We start from the raw sequence: 14,708 nt of genomic DNA, 5'->3' as shown, positions 1-14,708 counted from the left end.
GTATTAAATTCAGCCTGTAACAACAAAATGTGTAAAAAGTCAAGGGGGTTCTGAAAGCACTGTATATTAGGGCTGTACCCGACAGTGCATTCTGAAAGTATTCAGAACCCTCGATTTTTTCCAAATTTAGTTAAGTTACAACCTTAATCTAAAATTTATAAAAAAATTGTTTTCCTCAAATCCACACACAATACCTCATACATAATGCCAAAGCGAAAACAGGGTTAAAAAAAAATATATATATATATAGAATAAAAAAATACGTATTTACATAAGTATTCAGACCCTTTGCTATGAGACTAAAATTGACTGCTCGACTAAACAGCCTATTGACCAAACATTAAGAACACCTGCTCTTTCCATTATATTTTTTTAATTTTACTTTTATTTATACAGGCATCTCATTGAGATAACATCTCTATTCCAAGAGAGACCTGGTCCAATAGCAGCAGAGGGAACAAAGTTTCAGACAAAACAACTTACATACAGTCTTTAACGCCACATATTTCAGGAGATGTGTAAAGTCCAGAGACATGGTTAAGTACCAAGAGAACAGTCCTGACATGTGAGCGCATGAGTCTGATTTCTCCCATATTGTTTGGGAGAAATGTGCATAGTTCTCACGTGCACTTCCGGAGCAAGTGTGGGGTTTCTCACAAAACTCGAGGGAGAAACAGTCATATATTTCCTCATTCACAGAGCAACAGGCTCTAAAAGTATCGCCAACATTGTAAAAGCCAAGGGTAGACGACAGCAAAATGTTTGTTCATTGCCCTAAGAGTCACTAATCAACTAGTCCAACCACAGATCAATAAAAAGTCAGTGATGTCTGAGTATGATGTAGGCGAGCAAAGCTCCGGGGAGAGAGAGGGTGGCAAGGGCACCTGTACCAGAATGGGAGAGACAGAGCAGGGCAGGCAGGGAACAGGCAGGCAGGCAGGCAGAGAGATCAGTTCTCTGGCCAACAGTGCACACGGATCGCACTGTATCGACACAGGCTGACCTTGACACATGGATTGTGTGTGTGTGCCATTCAGAGGGTTAATGGGCAAAATTGGAGTGCCTTTGAATGGAGTATGGATGTAGGTGCCAGGCGCACCGGTTCGTGTCAAGAACTGCAATGCTGCCGGGTTTTTCATGCCCAACAGTTTCCTGTGTATCAATAATGGTCCACCACCCAAACAACATCTAGACAACTTGACACAACTATGGGAAGCATTGAAGTCAACATGGACCAGCATCCCTGTGGACGCCAGGACAGCGGAGCCAATCACCACCTTCCGTAGACACCTGAAACCCCACCTCTTTAAGGAATACCTGGGATAGAATAAAGTAATCCCCCCCCCCCTCAAAAAAAGATATAGATGTACTATTGTAAAGTGGTTGTTCCACTGGATATCATAAGGTGAATGCACCAATTTGTAAGTCGCTCCGGATAAGAGCGTCTGCTAAATGACGTAAATGTAAATGTATGCTTTCAACACCTTGTAGAGTCCATGCCCTGATGAATTGAGGCTGTTCTGAGGGCAAAAGGGGGTGGTACTCAATATTAGAAAGGTGTTCCTAATGTTTTGTACAGTGAGAGTATGGTGTAGCCATCTATTGTACTATAGGGTAATATGAAGGTATCACTGAAGGAAAGACAATGTAGAGAACGACCTAGGGGGATAATGTAGGGGCTGTGTTCTTACACAAGCCACACCCAAATCTACAGCATCTGTCCAGATTCAATTCCCTGAACAGAAACAGACTGACAACTGGAACTGGAGAATATGTCCCAGACAGTTCTTTTTATATGGGCTCATCATTCTACATTACAAGTATCCCTGAAAGTTTCAAAGGCATCCTACAGCACTAACTTTGCTGTGTATTGTATAACCGGCATGTGTCGTTGAGGGAGTTTAACATGGCGGTATTCCACCCAAAAACCTCAGTCAAAATGGATGGTCTATATGCCCATTAGTGAAATTGGATCAGCTGAGAGAGGAAGATATCAGAGAGAGTAAGAGGCAGGAAGAGTTTCAACAACTTCCTGTTTGACCTCTACTGAAGGCTTCTGGGATTGCAGTCCCAGAGGTTTGATTTGGATTTGACAGTAAAAAACAGAGTATAAACCTGCCCCAGTTAGAGAAAACATTTCAGTAAAACACTCAGAGGATAAAATAAAGGACGTCTACGTGTAATACTCCTGAGTGCCATTTAGAGGCTCTACAAACAATACTTCAAACATTTACTGTGGTTTTCCCTTCATAAACCTTCTTCCTCTGTGCCCACAGCACAGTAGGCAGATGGAGTAGAGTAGAAGACTGTTAAAAGTGGGAGCTTCAACTGTACAGTAGCCCCTTGAGACAGCTAGATAATTGACTTCACAAAGCAACAAAACAACTAAAATCCTCTCAACAACTAGAGTAAAACCAGCCGAACCTTAGGAGGGGTCTTTACAGTACATCAATATCCCATTCTCAACCACCTTCAGGAAACGCTCAGTGCCAAGTAAGAAGAAAGAATAATCTCTCAGTGTGTGTTTCCTCCAAACCGAGCAGAGGACCAGTGTCTCTTTGGCCAGGCCCACTCTCTCCTGGCCGCCTGCCCAGCCACCTTCCTGGGTGAGATCTCATTTCTGCTCACATCACTGGAAGAACGGCCCGAGCTCCACGCTGGTAGGGAATAGGCTTTCTGTGCGTCCGTGTGTGCTTGCAAACACGTGCCTCAGTCAGTCAGCGTTACATACATGCTTGTCAGAAGCACTGCCTCTGTCAGTCAGCGTTACATACATGCGTGTCAGAAGCACTGCCTCAGTCAGTCAGCGTTACATACATGCTTGTCAGAAGCACTGCCTCAGTCAGTCAGCGTTACATACATGCGTGTCAGAAGCACTGCCTCAGTCAGTGTGCGGCCTACATCTTAACCAGCCCAGTACCCACTCCTCTCACTGTGATGAATCAATGTGGGTAAATCTATGAGAGGATCTTAGTCCAGCTCACATCCACGGGGCTTTGTTAGACACACACAGGAAGGGCTTACTTACCAATTCCAGTATTTTTAGAGACTATTGATCAAATCAGGCCAGATTTGGGTGGAGGATAGCATTTGAGTGTGAGTGGCTGGCTGGAGTTTCCTGTTTGGCTTAAAAGTGTAGCGAGGTGGAAGGACTGGGCTGGCTAAGATAGTCACACTCTTTTAGAGTGTTCTAAGTGGCTCAAATGTTAAGGGCACTTCGCAGCATACTCAACTCAAAGGTAAGACGCCACCCAAAAAACACACTCGCTCATATTGAACTTCTCTTATAATCTCCACCCGGCACAGCCAGAAGAGGACTGGCCACCCCTCAGAGCCTGGTTCCTCTCTACCCGGCACAGCCAGAAGAGGACTGGCCACCCCTCAGAGCCTGGTTCCTCTAGGTTTCTTCCTACATTCCTGCCTTTCTAGGGAGTTTTTCCTAGCCACCATTCTTCAACATCTGCATTGCTTGCTCTTTGGGGTATTAAGCTGGGTTTCTGTGGAAGCACTTTGTGATATCTGCTGATTTATTGTAGCACAGGGATAGGAAACCAACTGAGCCATGGGAAGCTGCCGTTGGGAACAACCACCACCACCCACCTGCCCAGAGCCTGCACCTTGGCTGTGTGTCTCTCCTCCAGCTCATCCAGGCGTCTCCTCAGGGCGTCTGTCTCCTGCCTCAGCCCTGCAGAGTGCTCCATCTCCCCATCCAGCAGGCTGCGCAGGGACCTCGTGTCCCGGAATACACAACACAATACTGTTACCATACAATCACAAAAAACACAGTCTCAGAAAACTTGCATACATATATACATAGCTCTAAATTCCACAACATGTCAAAGATCAACTCATACCATCAACATTAGGAGAGAGGAACTCACATGTTGTGTTCATCCAGCTCATCCTTCCTGTTCATCATGGCTACTATGGCCTGGCGGAGCTCCACTGTGGATGAGAGACCGTTAAACACAGAAACACACAGATGCCAAAAACTACATCTGGAAAAGTGGTTATTGTTCACATTTCTTTTACACAGCTCACTACCACTACTGTGCCACTGAGCTGAGTGATACATGAAATACTAAACTGGTTTCATACTGCATGTGCTGCTGCCTGTAGCCAACTCTTCTGTCGTTGTCATGACGACACACAAGTTAGGTCCAGAACACAGAGCAGGGCTACTCAAATGGTGGCCCGCGGGCCAGATAGGGCTCTTTTATTCAATTTAGAATGGCCCTTTGATCAATTCTGAACATACATTTTACAACATTTACAAAAACTATGCAAAAACCTGATGTTAAGTACGAAAAAGGAGCCCTCTTTCAATATTCTTCAATTGGAGAATCTGATACTCACCCACTTAACATACTGCTTGACTGGTTGGGCCCAAGCTTGCTGTACAACATTAAAACCCATTCAGTGTGTGTACAACAGGCTCTGAAAGTGCTGGATAGAGTAGACATCACTGTTACATCCGCAGACAGCATGAGCTACTGTGCAATACACCGACGCATGTCTTGTATTCAAGATCCTAATGGCCTGCCCCCCCCCCCCTCCACTTAGTACGTCAGTCAAACAGAAAAACCCACGGCAGCAGATCCACAAGGTCTGCCATGAGGTGACTGCGTGCTACGTGTCGCTTGTCCTATGATGCTCTGTCTGTCTGCATGCTACGTGTTGCTTGTCCTATGTTGCTCTGTCTGTCGGCGTGCTACTTGTCCTATTTTGCTCTGTCTGTCGGCGTGCTACTTGTCCTATTTTGCTCTGTCTGTCGGTGTGCGACGTGTTGCTTGTCCTATGTTGCTCTGCATGTGCTCACTGCTTATTGTTTATCAATATTTTTATTGTGATTGTTTTTAATAACCGGCCCAGGGACTGCGGTTGAAAATTAGCCCGGCTGCCTAAAAGAGTCACTTTTACTGAAAGGTTGATTAAAATGTCCCTGTAAAAATACAAATAAACTCAAACTCACTTTGGGACTACAAGGGAGAGATAAAACAGTTGTTGACATGACTGAAATTGAAGTGTGTTATTTCCCACTCTGATTTGAGACCAAACAAAACGCTCCCTTTCCCTACACTGCGCAATTTTATTCAGTCATCATCAGCACAGATCAATCCCGTAATGTTGGAGTTTCTAGATAGCTTTCAGTTTAACTTTGCAACGAGATTTGATGAGTTTAAGTCCCTACAGAGGTGGTGCAGTTTATTATAGGGACCCGTTCTCTACTGATACAGGGGGAGAGAGACCTCCACAAAAGCTAGTCAACTGAGATGCCATGCATAAAAGGTTTGTGTGTAAAAAAAAAAAAACTAAAGATGAAGTTATGTCTGTAAAACGGACAGGAAAGTATAAATGAATGTGATGCAGGTCAAGTGTACAAATGTGTTCCATTATTTAAAAAAAATGTATGCATTGAATTAGGCTAATCTTAAAGCACTTAAAATGAACTTAGAGCAACATTTCATTTGAATAAAAGTGCTTTATAAACATCATAGATGTGTCTTTGCATTGTTTTTTTTAATACCGGTTTTAGTAATCCCATGAAGAAAATGTCTTGCCCCCCTGTCAATGACCTTTTTCAAATCTGGCCCCCGTTAGAACATAGTTGAATAGCCTTGACATTGCGCAAGGGACCAGCCAGGCTACTAAAATAGCACCTCGGCCCAGATACATATATACTTCATCACCATACAGTCACAGCACAGCTCTTTACTCACATGACGGATATAGGCTAATACATAGTACTGCACTGGGAGAAGTAGGCCTATGGAAAAAGTGGCAAGTGCCAAGGCCTTATGAATACCAAAGTATTTACTCAATTAAAAGCAAATAAATTATACAGATCAGCTGTTGGCTAGTAACAGCCACGAAGCTTAGAAGTGGAGTGTGTTTTGGCCCCGGACGCGTATCAAAAGGTAGGTCTACAACCCAAAGCCTCGGCCAAGTGGCTGGTTGAGGTGAAGAAGAGGAGGAGGATGAAGATGGGCAGTAGAGGATGAGAGGACAGAACCATTATATGTGGAGCTCCCAACTCCACATCACTGCTCCAGAAATATGTGTAACATTTCGACAAGCATGCGTTCACCACGGGAAAACAGCACCGCGATCCATTAACGAGCTGTATAGTGTGTGTGTGGCAGACACTAACATAATGGTGGACCTTGGCTTATGTTCATTATACTGCACACAATGTTCTCCATCTATACACACACACACCACTCCTCTTTTGAGAGCTGCTAATCTTTTGAGTGTTTGACTATAGACGTGAGTTACAACTATAGACGTGACTGTGGGTCTTCCACAGTGCTTAAAGGCAGACCGTCACACTTGGATCCCCAGCCCTGACACCCTGACTAACATTACAGGCTTGGTGAGATCCACACACAGGAAACACATAACATCAATATGAGCATCAGCAGGGCTAACCTCTGCTAAGCTTTAGAGAATTACACAAATCACGTCCTAGAGGCGAAAACACAAACAGCGTGTAAACGGTTGGCTGGTTCAGGGTATTTTATATTCCAGGAAGTTTTCAAAAACAATAGAGCGGAAGAAATGTGGATGACTGGGGTGTGTTGTATAGAGAAATGAGATCTATCGAAGAAGACATGCTTTTCTGAGGGTACCGTTCTGTTTCAGTCCTATAAACTGGAGACTACCGTTTGAGTACACACAGGGCACACTGATACTGAATTAACAGTGCCATCTCCTGGTTGAATAAAGAATTTCTCATCCTACAGAATTCCCATCATACTGAATTCCCTTCTTAAAACACATGTATAGTATACCACACACACTCACCCACTGTCATGGACTCTGGTAGACCGGGGGTGGCACTGGGCAGGACACTGGAGAGCGGTGCATTCTGGACCGGCGGGCTGGCCTCCAAGCTGCAACACCACAGAGAGAGAGAGAGAGAGAATGTTACGCACATATCTCCATCCAATAACTCTCAAGACTATTGAAATCAAATGTTATTGGTCACATACACATGGTTAGCAGATGTTAATGTGAGTGTAGCGAAATGCTTGTGTTTCTATTTCCGACAGTGCAGTAATATCTAACACGTAATCTAACAATTCCACAGCTACCTAATACACACAAATCTAAGTAAAGGGTTGGAATAAGAATATGTACATATAAATATGGATGAGCGATGACCGAGAAGCTTAGGCAAGATGCAATAGATGGTATAAAATAAAGTATATACATGAGATGAGTAATGCAAGATATGTATACATTAAAGTGGTATTATTAAAGCTCTGTGTGTGTGTGTGTGTGTGTGTGTGTGTGTGTGTGTGTGTGTGTGTGTGTGTGTGTGTGTGTGTGTGTGTGTGTGTATAGTGATCCATTTATTAAAGTGGATCACCTCCTCCCTGTAGGCTGTCTCGTCGTTGTTGGTAATCAAGCCCACTACTGTTGTCGTCTGCAAACTTAATGATTGAGTTGGAGGCGTGCTTGGCCACGCAGTCATGGGTGAACAGGGAGTACAAAGGGGGCTGAGCACGCACCGTTGTGGGGCACCAGTGTTGAGGATCAGCGAAAAGGAGATGATGTTTCCTACCTTCACCACCTGGAGTGGCCCGTCAGAAAGTTCAGGGCCCAATTGCACAGGACGGGGTTGAGACCCTGGTCATCAAGCTTAATGATGAGCTTGGAGTGTACTATGGTGTTGAATGCTGAGCTGTAGTTGATGAACAGCATTCTTACATAGGTATTCCTCTTGTCCAGATGGGTTAGGGCAGTGTGCAGTGTGATGGCGATTGCATCGTCTGTGGACCTATTGTGGCGGTAAGCAAATTGAAGTGGGTCTAGGGTGGCAGGTAAGGTGATATGATCCTTGACTAGTCTCTCAAAGCACTTCATAATGACAGAAGTGAGTGTATGGGACGATAGTCATTTAGTTCAGTTACCTTTGCCTTCTTGGGTACAGGAACAATGGTGGCCATCTTGAAGCATGTAGGGACTGCAGACTGGGATAGGGAGAGATTGAATATGTCCGTAAACACACCAGCCAGTTGGTCTGCGCATGCTCTGAGTACGCGGCTAGGGATGCTGTCTGGGCCGGCAGGCTTGCGAGGGTTAACACATTTAAAATGTCTTACGTCGGCCATGGAGGAGGAGAGGGAGGGCCCGCAGTCCTTGGTAGCGGGCCACGTCGGTGGCACGGTATTATCCTCAAAGCGGACAAAGAAGGTGTTTAGTTTGTCTGGAAGCGTGACGTCAGTGTCCGTGATGTGGCTGGTTTTTCATTTTGTTGTCCGTAATTGCCTGTAGACCCTGCCACATACGTCTCGTGTCTGAGCCGTTGAATTGCGACTCCACTTCGTCCCTATACCGACATTTCGCTTGTTTGATTGCCTTGGAGGGAATAACAACACTGTTTATATTCGGCCATATTCCCAGTCATCTTTCCATTGTTGAATGCAGTGGGTTGCGCTTTCAGTTTTGAGCGAATACCGCCATCTATCCATGATTTCTGGTTAGGGTAGGTTTTAATCGTCTCCGATGCACTTCCTTATAAACTCACTCACGGAATCAGCGTATAATTCGATGTTATTCTGAGGCTGTCTGGAACATTTCCCAGTCTGTGTGATCAAAACAATCTTGAAGCGTGGATTCTGATTGGTCAGACCAGCGTTGAATAGTTCTAGTCACGGGTACATCCTGTTTGAATTCCTGCCTGTAGGACGGTAGGAGCAAAATGGAGTCGTGGCCGGATTTGCCGAAGGAAGGGTGGGGGAGGGCCTTGCATGCATTGCGGAAGTTAGAGTAGCAGTGATCGAGTGTATTGCCCGCACGAGTGCTACAGTAAATATGCTGATAGGATTTAGGTAGCCTTGTCCTCAAATTTGCTTTGTTAAAATCAAAACTACGAAATATTGAAGTGAGTGCGGTTTTCTTCCCTCCCTTGTTAAGATCATGTGCATGTAAAATTGACTGACAACATACTTGAACTGCAGCTGGGTTCTGGTCGTCTCGTGGTCGCCTGTGGAATCTGTCTGTACAGGAAATGCAGCTGAATCCTCCACTGAAGCGACTGAAACAAAATGAAAGTGCAAACAATGATAAGGAATGTTTTGGGTCAAATCTGTCTGCTTTAAGAATATGCTTCCCATATTCAACAGAAGCTTAGTAAATGTACAGAACCAGTCAAAAGTTGCCACACCTACTCATTCCAGGGTTTTTCTTTATTTTCACTATTTTCTACATTATAGAATAATAGTGAAGACATCAAAACGGTAAAATAACACATATGGAATCATGTAGTAACCAAAAACGTGCCAAGAGTGTGCAAAGCTGTCATCAAGGCAAAGGGTGGTTACTACATGATTCCATATATTTATTTCATAGCTTTGATGTCTTCACTATTATTCTGCAATGTAGAAAATAGTAAAAATAAAGAAACACCCTTGAACGAGTAGGTGTGTCCAAACTTTTGACTGGTACTGTATATTTACCTCTAAGTAACGTCGCACACTATTCTCTTTTAACACCAGTCTGCCGCTTCTATACAAACAATCTCCAAAAATGAACACTATGAACCAACACGCTATAACCAAACTACTGTGAATGTGTAAGAAATGACTGGTGAGCCCAGAGGACTGGGTTGAGAAACAGAGGAGAGGAGCCTTGCTCACCTGGCTGAGAGTAGGAGTGGCTGGAGGCCACAGCAATGAGGATGTTTGAACTGTCATGATCAGTCATGGCCTGCAGAGGGCTACACGTGGACACACTGGATAGGCTCCCCACTACCACTCTGTACTCACACACACACACACACACACACACACACACACACACACACACACACACACACACACACACACACACCACACACCACACACCTGTTTATATCAATCATTGTTTAAGAGTTTCCCAACATGCTTACTGTATGGTTAAGAAAGTGCTAGATTATGTGTAATCATTAGTCTCTATGGTTACTCACTGGTTAGTGCTGGCCCTGTCATGGAGGGGGCTCTGTGGCTGTGGTCTGATCTTGTACACCTCCTCTTCCTCCTCCTCCTCATCATTATCAATAATCTTGGAGTCTGGCAGAGCCCTGGAGAAAGGAGGAGACCCGGCCCAGCTGACTATCCCAGGCTCAGGCATCCCATTCTGGGGAGGCGAGAGGGAGAAGGAGGGCTCCAGTGGGTCAATGCCCTCCTCCAGACTGACCTGAGGAGCAGTGGTGCTCTTCCTGAGAGTGGCAGTACGCCCCACCACCTCCTCATCCTCGTCCTCTGCTCCCCCATCCAGGTTGTCATCGAAAGAGATAATGTTGGTGATTTTCTTTTTCTTCCGTCGCTCCTTCCTCAGGCCAGAGTCTGGAGAGGATAGAGAAAAAGTAGTCAGTTTCATCTCCATGTTTTGGGCTTATCATCATCACCTTAGTAAGAATATGAATAGAACTGAATATAAATAATTGGTTATATCCACTGTCCCCCTTCTGTGTCTAAGTTGATTGTAATTTCTCCTCCCTACCTGCGGAGGCGCTGCGGGGCAGTACAGGCAGTGGGTCTGTGGAGCCGTCAGGGCGGTGGGTGGGGGTGAAGCCTGGCACCACAGTGGTGGCGGTGCTGATCTCCCTGAGCAGAGTGCTCACCCCCTGGGTAGACTCCTTCCATAAGCTCCCTATGCCCTGGGTGGACTCCTTCAGGAGGTGGCTCACGGAGGAGGCAGGGCCGCCTGCTCGGATCACACCATTTAGGTCCTTATTGTCGATGTTGATGGCAAACAGGATGGAGTTTAGTCCTGTGTGAGAAAGAGGGTCTAGTTAGAAGTCATCCACACAGCACAGCCTAGTTAGAGCACTAGCGGTAGTGGATAAGGTGAATTGGTTCCTCCCAACTTACACTGAACAAAAATATCAATCACAAAATTAAACAATTTCAAAGATTTTACTGAGTTAAAGTTCATATTAAGAAATCAGTCAACTGAAATAAATGATGCCCTAATCTATGGATTTCACATGACTGGGAAAAGAGATAAGGTATCTGTGACCAAAAGCTGCATAACACAGGTTTTCCCAAACTGGGGTACGCTTACACCTGCAATTCTGTCGGGGGTACACCAAATAAAAATATGATTCACATGTTCATTTGTTTTTGTTTTTTTATACAAAAATATATTTATTATTTTTTTCTTCACATTTGGGTAAGTTTCCCCCCCCCCTCGCCCGAGTGGCCACGTTTCACTGCCAAAAATAAAATTAAACCATTTAGTGTTCAGCGAACTAACAACGTCAATTACAGGTAGCCTAGTCAAATAATTAACATCCAATCACATTAACCGTTACTCTCTCGCGGGAATTCCACTAATGATCCGTATGTAGCCAAACGTAGCTGCTGCTGATGTTGGTATCTGTACTGATGGCGCAAAAGCCATGACAGGGAGACATAGTGGAGTGGTAACGCACGCCACTTGGGTACACTGCAGAGGCTCTTGCTGCCAAGGGAATGCCCGACAGCTTGAAAGACGTTTTGGACACTACAGTGAAAATTGTTAAATTTGTTAAAGCAAGGCCCCTCAACTCTCATGCAGCGACCATGTAACGCTTTTACAACATACAAAATGCGCTGGTTATCAAGGGGCAAAGTATTGACACGTTTTTTTTAAATTGAGAGACGAGCTTAATGTTTTCTTTACTGACCATAATTTTCACTTGTCTGACCGCTTGCATGATGACAAGTTTCTCACACGATTGGCCTATCTGGGTGATGTTTTTTCCTCGCCTGAATGATCTGAATCTAGGATTAGAGACTTGTTCCTTTCCTCCTTGTCAATCATCATTGGTGAAATTAGCATTATGACAATATATTTAATTAAGTCATTCAAAATCTTTATTAATGCAATTGCAGACAGAAGTTGACAATCAGGAACATAGCACACACGTTTCCGAGTAAGTTCTGCATCAAACAAAAGGTCAAGTTGTTTTATTAAACCGAAGTCCCGCCTTAGTGATGTCACTGACTACGTCATTACCTTTTTACTCCTGAGACCAAAACCCTGCATCCATAGCTATACAAACATAGTGTTTATCTAAAAGCTAGGCAATAAATGTCCCCTCCCCAAAGTTGATTTATTGTGGAATGTCTGAGTAGTCTCTTATCTCCCACACTCCCCTGCAGAGTTCTGTCTCAGTCACACATTTCTAAGATGGGTCTTCTTTATAAGAGAGAGAAAGAAAGCAAACAACTGTGGAACAATTCTAAAACTAATATATATATATATATATATATATATATATAGTTAATCTGTAGTCTAGGACCCTATAACCCCTCCCCTTCTATTAATATAATATAGAACAATTGATTACGCCTAGTACATCAAACATTTGTACAGCCCCAAATCATGACCGCTAGGTGAATCCTGACAGACTCTCCACAACTATATTCAATGTGCGGGACAAAATTGAGGCTATGATTAAGATGTTGGAGCTCTTCTCTGTCTGCATTAACAAGGACAACAAACAGGTCTTTCCATCACTGTATGATTTTTTGTGTGTAAATGAACTCAAGCTTAGGGACAATGTCAAATGTGATATAGCGAAGCACCTAAGTGAGTTGGGTGCGCAATTACGCAGGTACTTTCCCGAAACAAATGACACAAACAACTGGATTCGTTAACCCTATCAAGACCTGCCTCCAGTCCACTTACCGATATCTGAACAAGAGAGCCTCATCGAAACTGCAACAAATCGGTTCTGTGAAAATTGAATTTAAATCAGAAGCCACTGCCAGATTTATGGATTGGGCTGCGCTCAGAGTATCCTGCCTTGGCAAATTGCGCTGTTAAAACACGGATGCCCTTTGCAACCATTTACCTATGTGAGAGTGGATTCTCGGCCCTCACTAGCATGAAAACTAAATACAGGCACAGACTGTGTGTGGAAAATGATTTAAGACTGAGACTCTCCAATACAACCCAACATTGCAGAGTTATGTGAATCCTTTCAAGCACACCCTTCTCATTAACCTGTGGTGAGTTATTCACAATTTTCGATAAACAATTAAGGTTTTATATGTAAGATGGTTAAATAAAAGGGCAAAATTATTATTATTATTATTTGTGCCCTGGTCCTATAAGAGCTCTGTCACTTCCCACAAGCAAGGTTCTGACAAAAACTCACACTAATTCTTATGTTTAATAAATGTATTGTATAGTGTGTGTGAGGCAGGCTTACAATGACGGCAAAAAACAACTTGAGAGTGCGCAGACCCTGGTGCTAGAGGGGGTACGCAGCTGGAGGTTGAATGTTTAAAGTTTGAGAACCACTGCCTTAACAAAAGGTAGGTGCATGGATAAAAAAAACAGTCAGTATCTGGTGTGACCACCATTTGCCACATGCAGCACGACAACTCCTTCACATAGAGTTGATCAGGCTGTTGATTGTGGCCTGTGGAATGTTGTCCCACTTCAATGACTGTGCGAAATTGCTGGATGTTGGTGGGACCTGGAACACGCTGATGTACACATCGAACCAGAGCATCCCAAACCTTCCCAATGGGTGACATGTCTGGTGAGTATACAGGCCATCTTCCAGGAATTGTGAACAAATCCTTACAACATGGGACCGTGCATTATCATGCTGAAACATGAGGTGATGACAGAGGATGAATGGCACGACAATGGGCCTCAAGAGCTCGTCACGGTATCTCTGTGCATTCAAATTCCCATAGATAAAATGCAATTATGTTCGTTCTCTGAAGCTTATGCCTTCCCATACATAACCCCACCATGGGGCCCTCTTTTTCCTTGTAATTTTTACCCACATTATTCTTCCGATCTTTCCTCATCGCTGCAACTCCCCAACGGGCTCGGGAGAGACAAAGGTCGAGTCATGCGTCCTCCGAAACATGGCCCGCCAAGCTGCGCTTCTTAACAAACGCCTGCTTAACCCTGAAGCCAGCTGCACCAATGTGTCAGAGGAAACACTGTTCAACTGATGACCGAGTCAGCCTGCAGGAACCCGGCCCACCACAAGGAGTCGCAAGAGTGCGATGAAACCAAAACTTTACACGTTGCGTTTCTATTTTTGTTCACATCACACAGGGAATGAGTGACTGAACTGTGACTCATCGCTTACTGTAAAGCAGCTCTCTGAATGGCAGAGATATGAATAAGTTTCACCACAAGAATCAGAGTCATGCGCTCACCTGCAGCCATGGTTGGCAGCATGCTGGCTCGCTCCTCATCTAGAATAAACGCCCAGTCTTCATAGAAGGTTCTAGAAAACACAAAGAAAAAAAAAATATACTGCCAGGAAAGGTCCAGACTCCACACACACACACACACACACACACACCTAAGATAAATACACACACGCACTTACCCGGGGCGCGTGCGGTCTGCAAGCAGCGTGTGTAGGTAGCGTTCTAGTGAGTGTTCATTGAGGGCACAGCGGAGCCAGGCTCGGCCGCGGCCCAACTCAGAGGAGATGTGTCTCAGGGAGTAGAACCGCTGCAGCTCATGGTGGTTCAGATATTCCTTCACATAGAACCAGAACGTCAGCTCTGACCGAAAGATTAAAAAAAAAAAAAAAAGAGTCTCTCAGAGCGTTCACAGTCAGCCCACTATTAGATCACAGCAAAAATCACACTACTTGAACAGAGCAATACTCAATCACGAGGCATCAAAGCCAAAGGAACTGAATAATATTAAGAAATGCTATAGATGAAAGGAAAGTAGTGTGGAAACGTACC

At 44.4% G+C, this 14,708-nt stretch overlaps 1 protein-coding gene across 2 annotated transcripts in view; it reads right to left on the bottom strand.

Moving 5' to 3' along the window:
• LOC106609547 (sorting nexin-29) overlaps positions 1-14,708 on the bottom strand; it is a 160,498-nt gene that overhangs the window by 120,597 nt on the left and 25,193 nt on the right. The window contains exons 5-13 of one of the 2 annotated variants that reach the window (XM_045724039.2): positions 14,339-14,519; positions 14,163-14,233; positions 10,489-10,758; positions 9,953-10,331; positions 9,645-9,763; positions 8,956-9,043; positions 6,805-6,893; positions 3,882-3,945; positions 3,601-3,729 (exon numbers count right to left, since the gene is read on the bottom strand). In XM_045724039.2, coding sequence (XP_045579995.1) covers positions 3,601-3,729; positions 3,882-3,945; positions 6,805-6,893; positions 8,956-9,043; positions 9,645-9,763; positions 9,953-10,331; positions 10,489-10,758; positions 14,163-14,233; positions 14,339-14,519 — 1,390 coding nt within the window. The remainder of the gene's footprint in view (positions 1-3,600; positions 3,730-3,881; positions 3,946-6,804; positions 6,894-8,955; positions 9,044-9,644; positions 9,764-9,952; positions 10,332-10,488; positions 10,759-14,162; positions 14,234-14,338; positions 14,520-14,708) is intronic. The other variant, XM_045724041.2, reaches the window with a different exon arrangement.

The sequence above is a fragment of the Salmo salar genome, chromosome 01, assembly GCF_965601325.2.
Source record: "Salmo salar chromosome 01, fSalSal1, whole genome shotgun sequence".
In the NCBI taxonomy this organism is placed as follows: Eukaryota; Metazoa; Chordata; class Actinopteri; order Salmoniformes; family Salmonidae; genus Salmo; species Salmo salar.
Note: the sequence above shows the minus strand (reverse complement) of the source record. Positions and strands in the feature narration are given on the sequence as shown.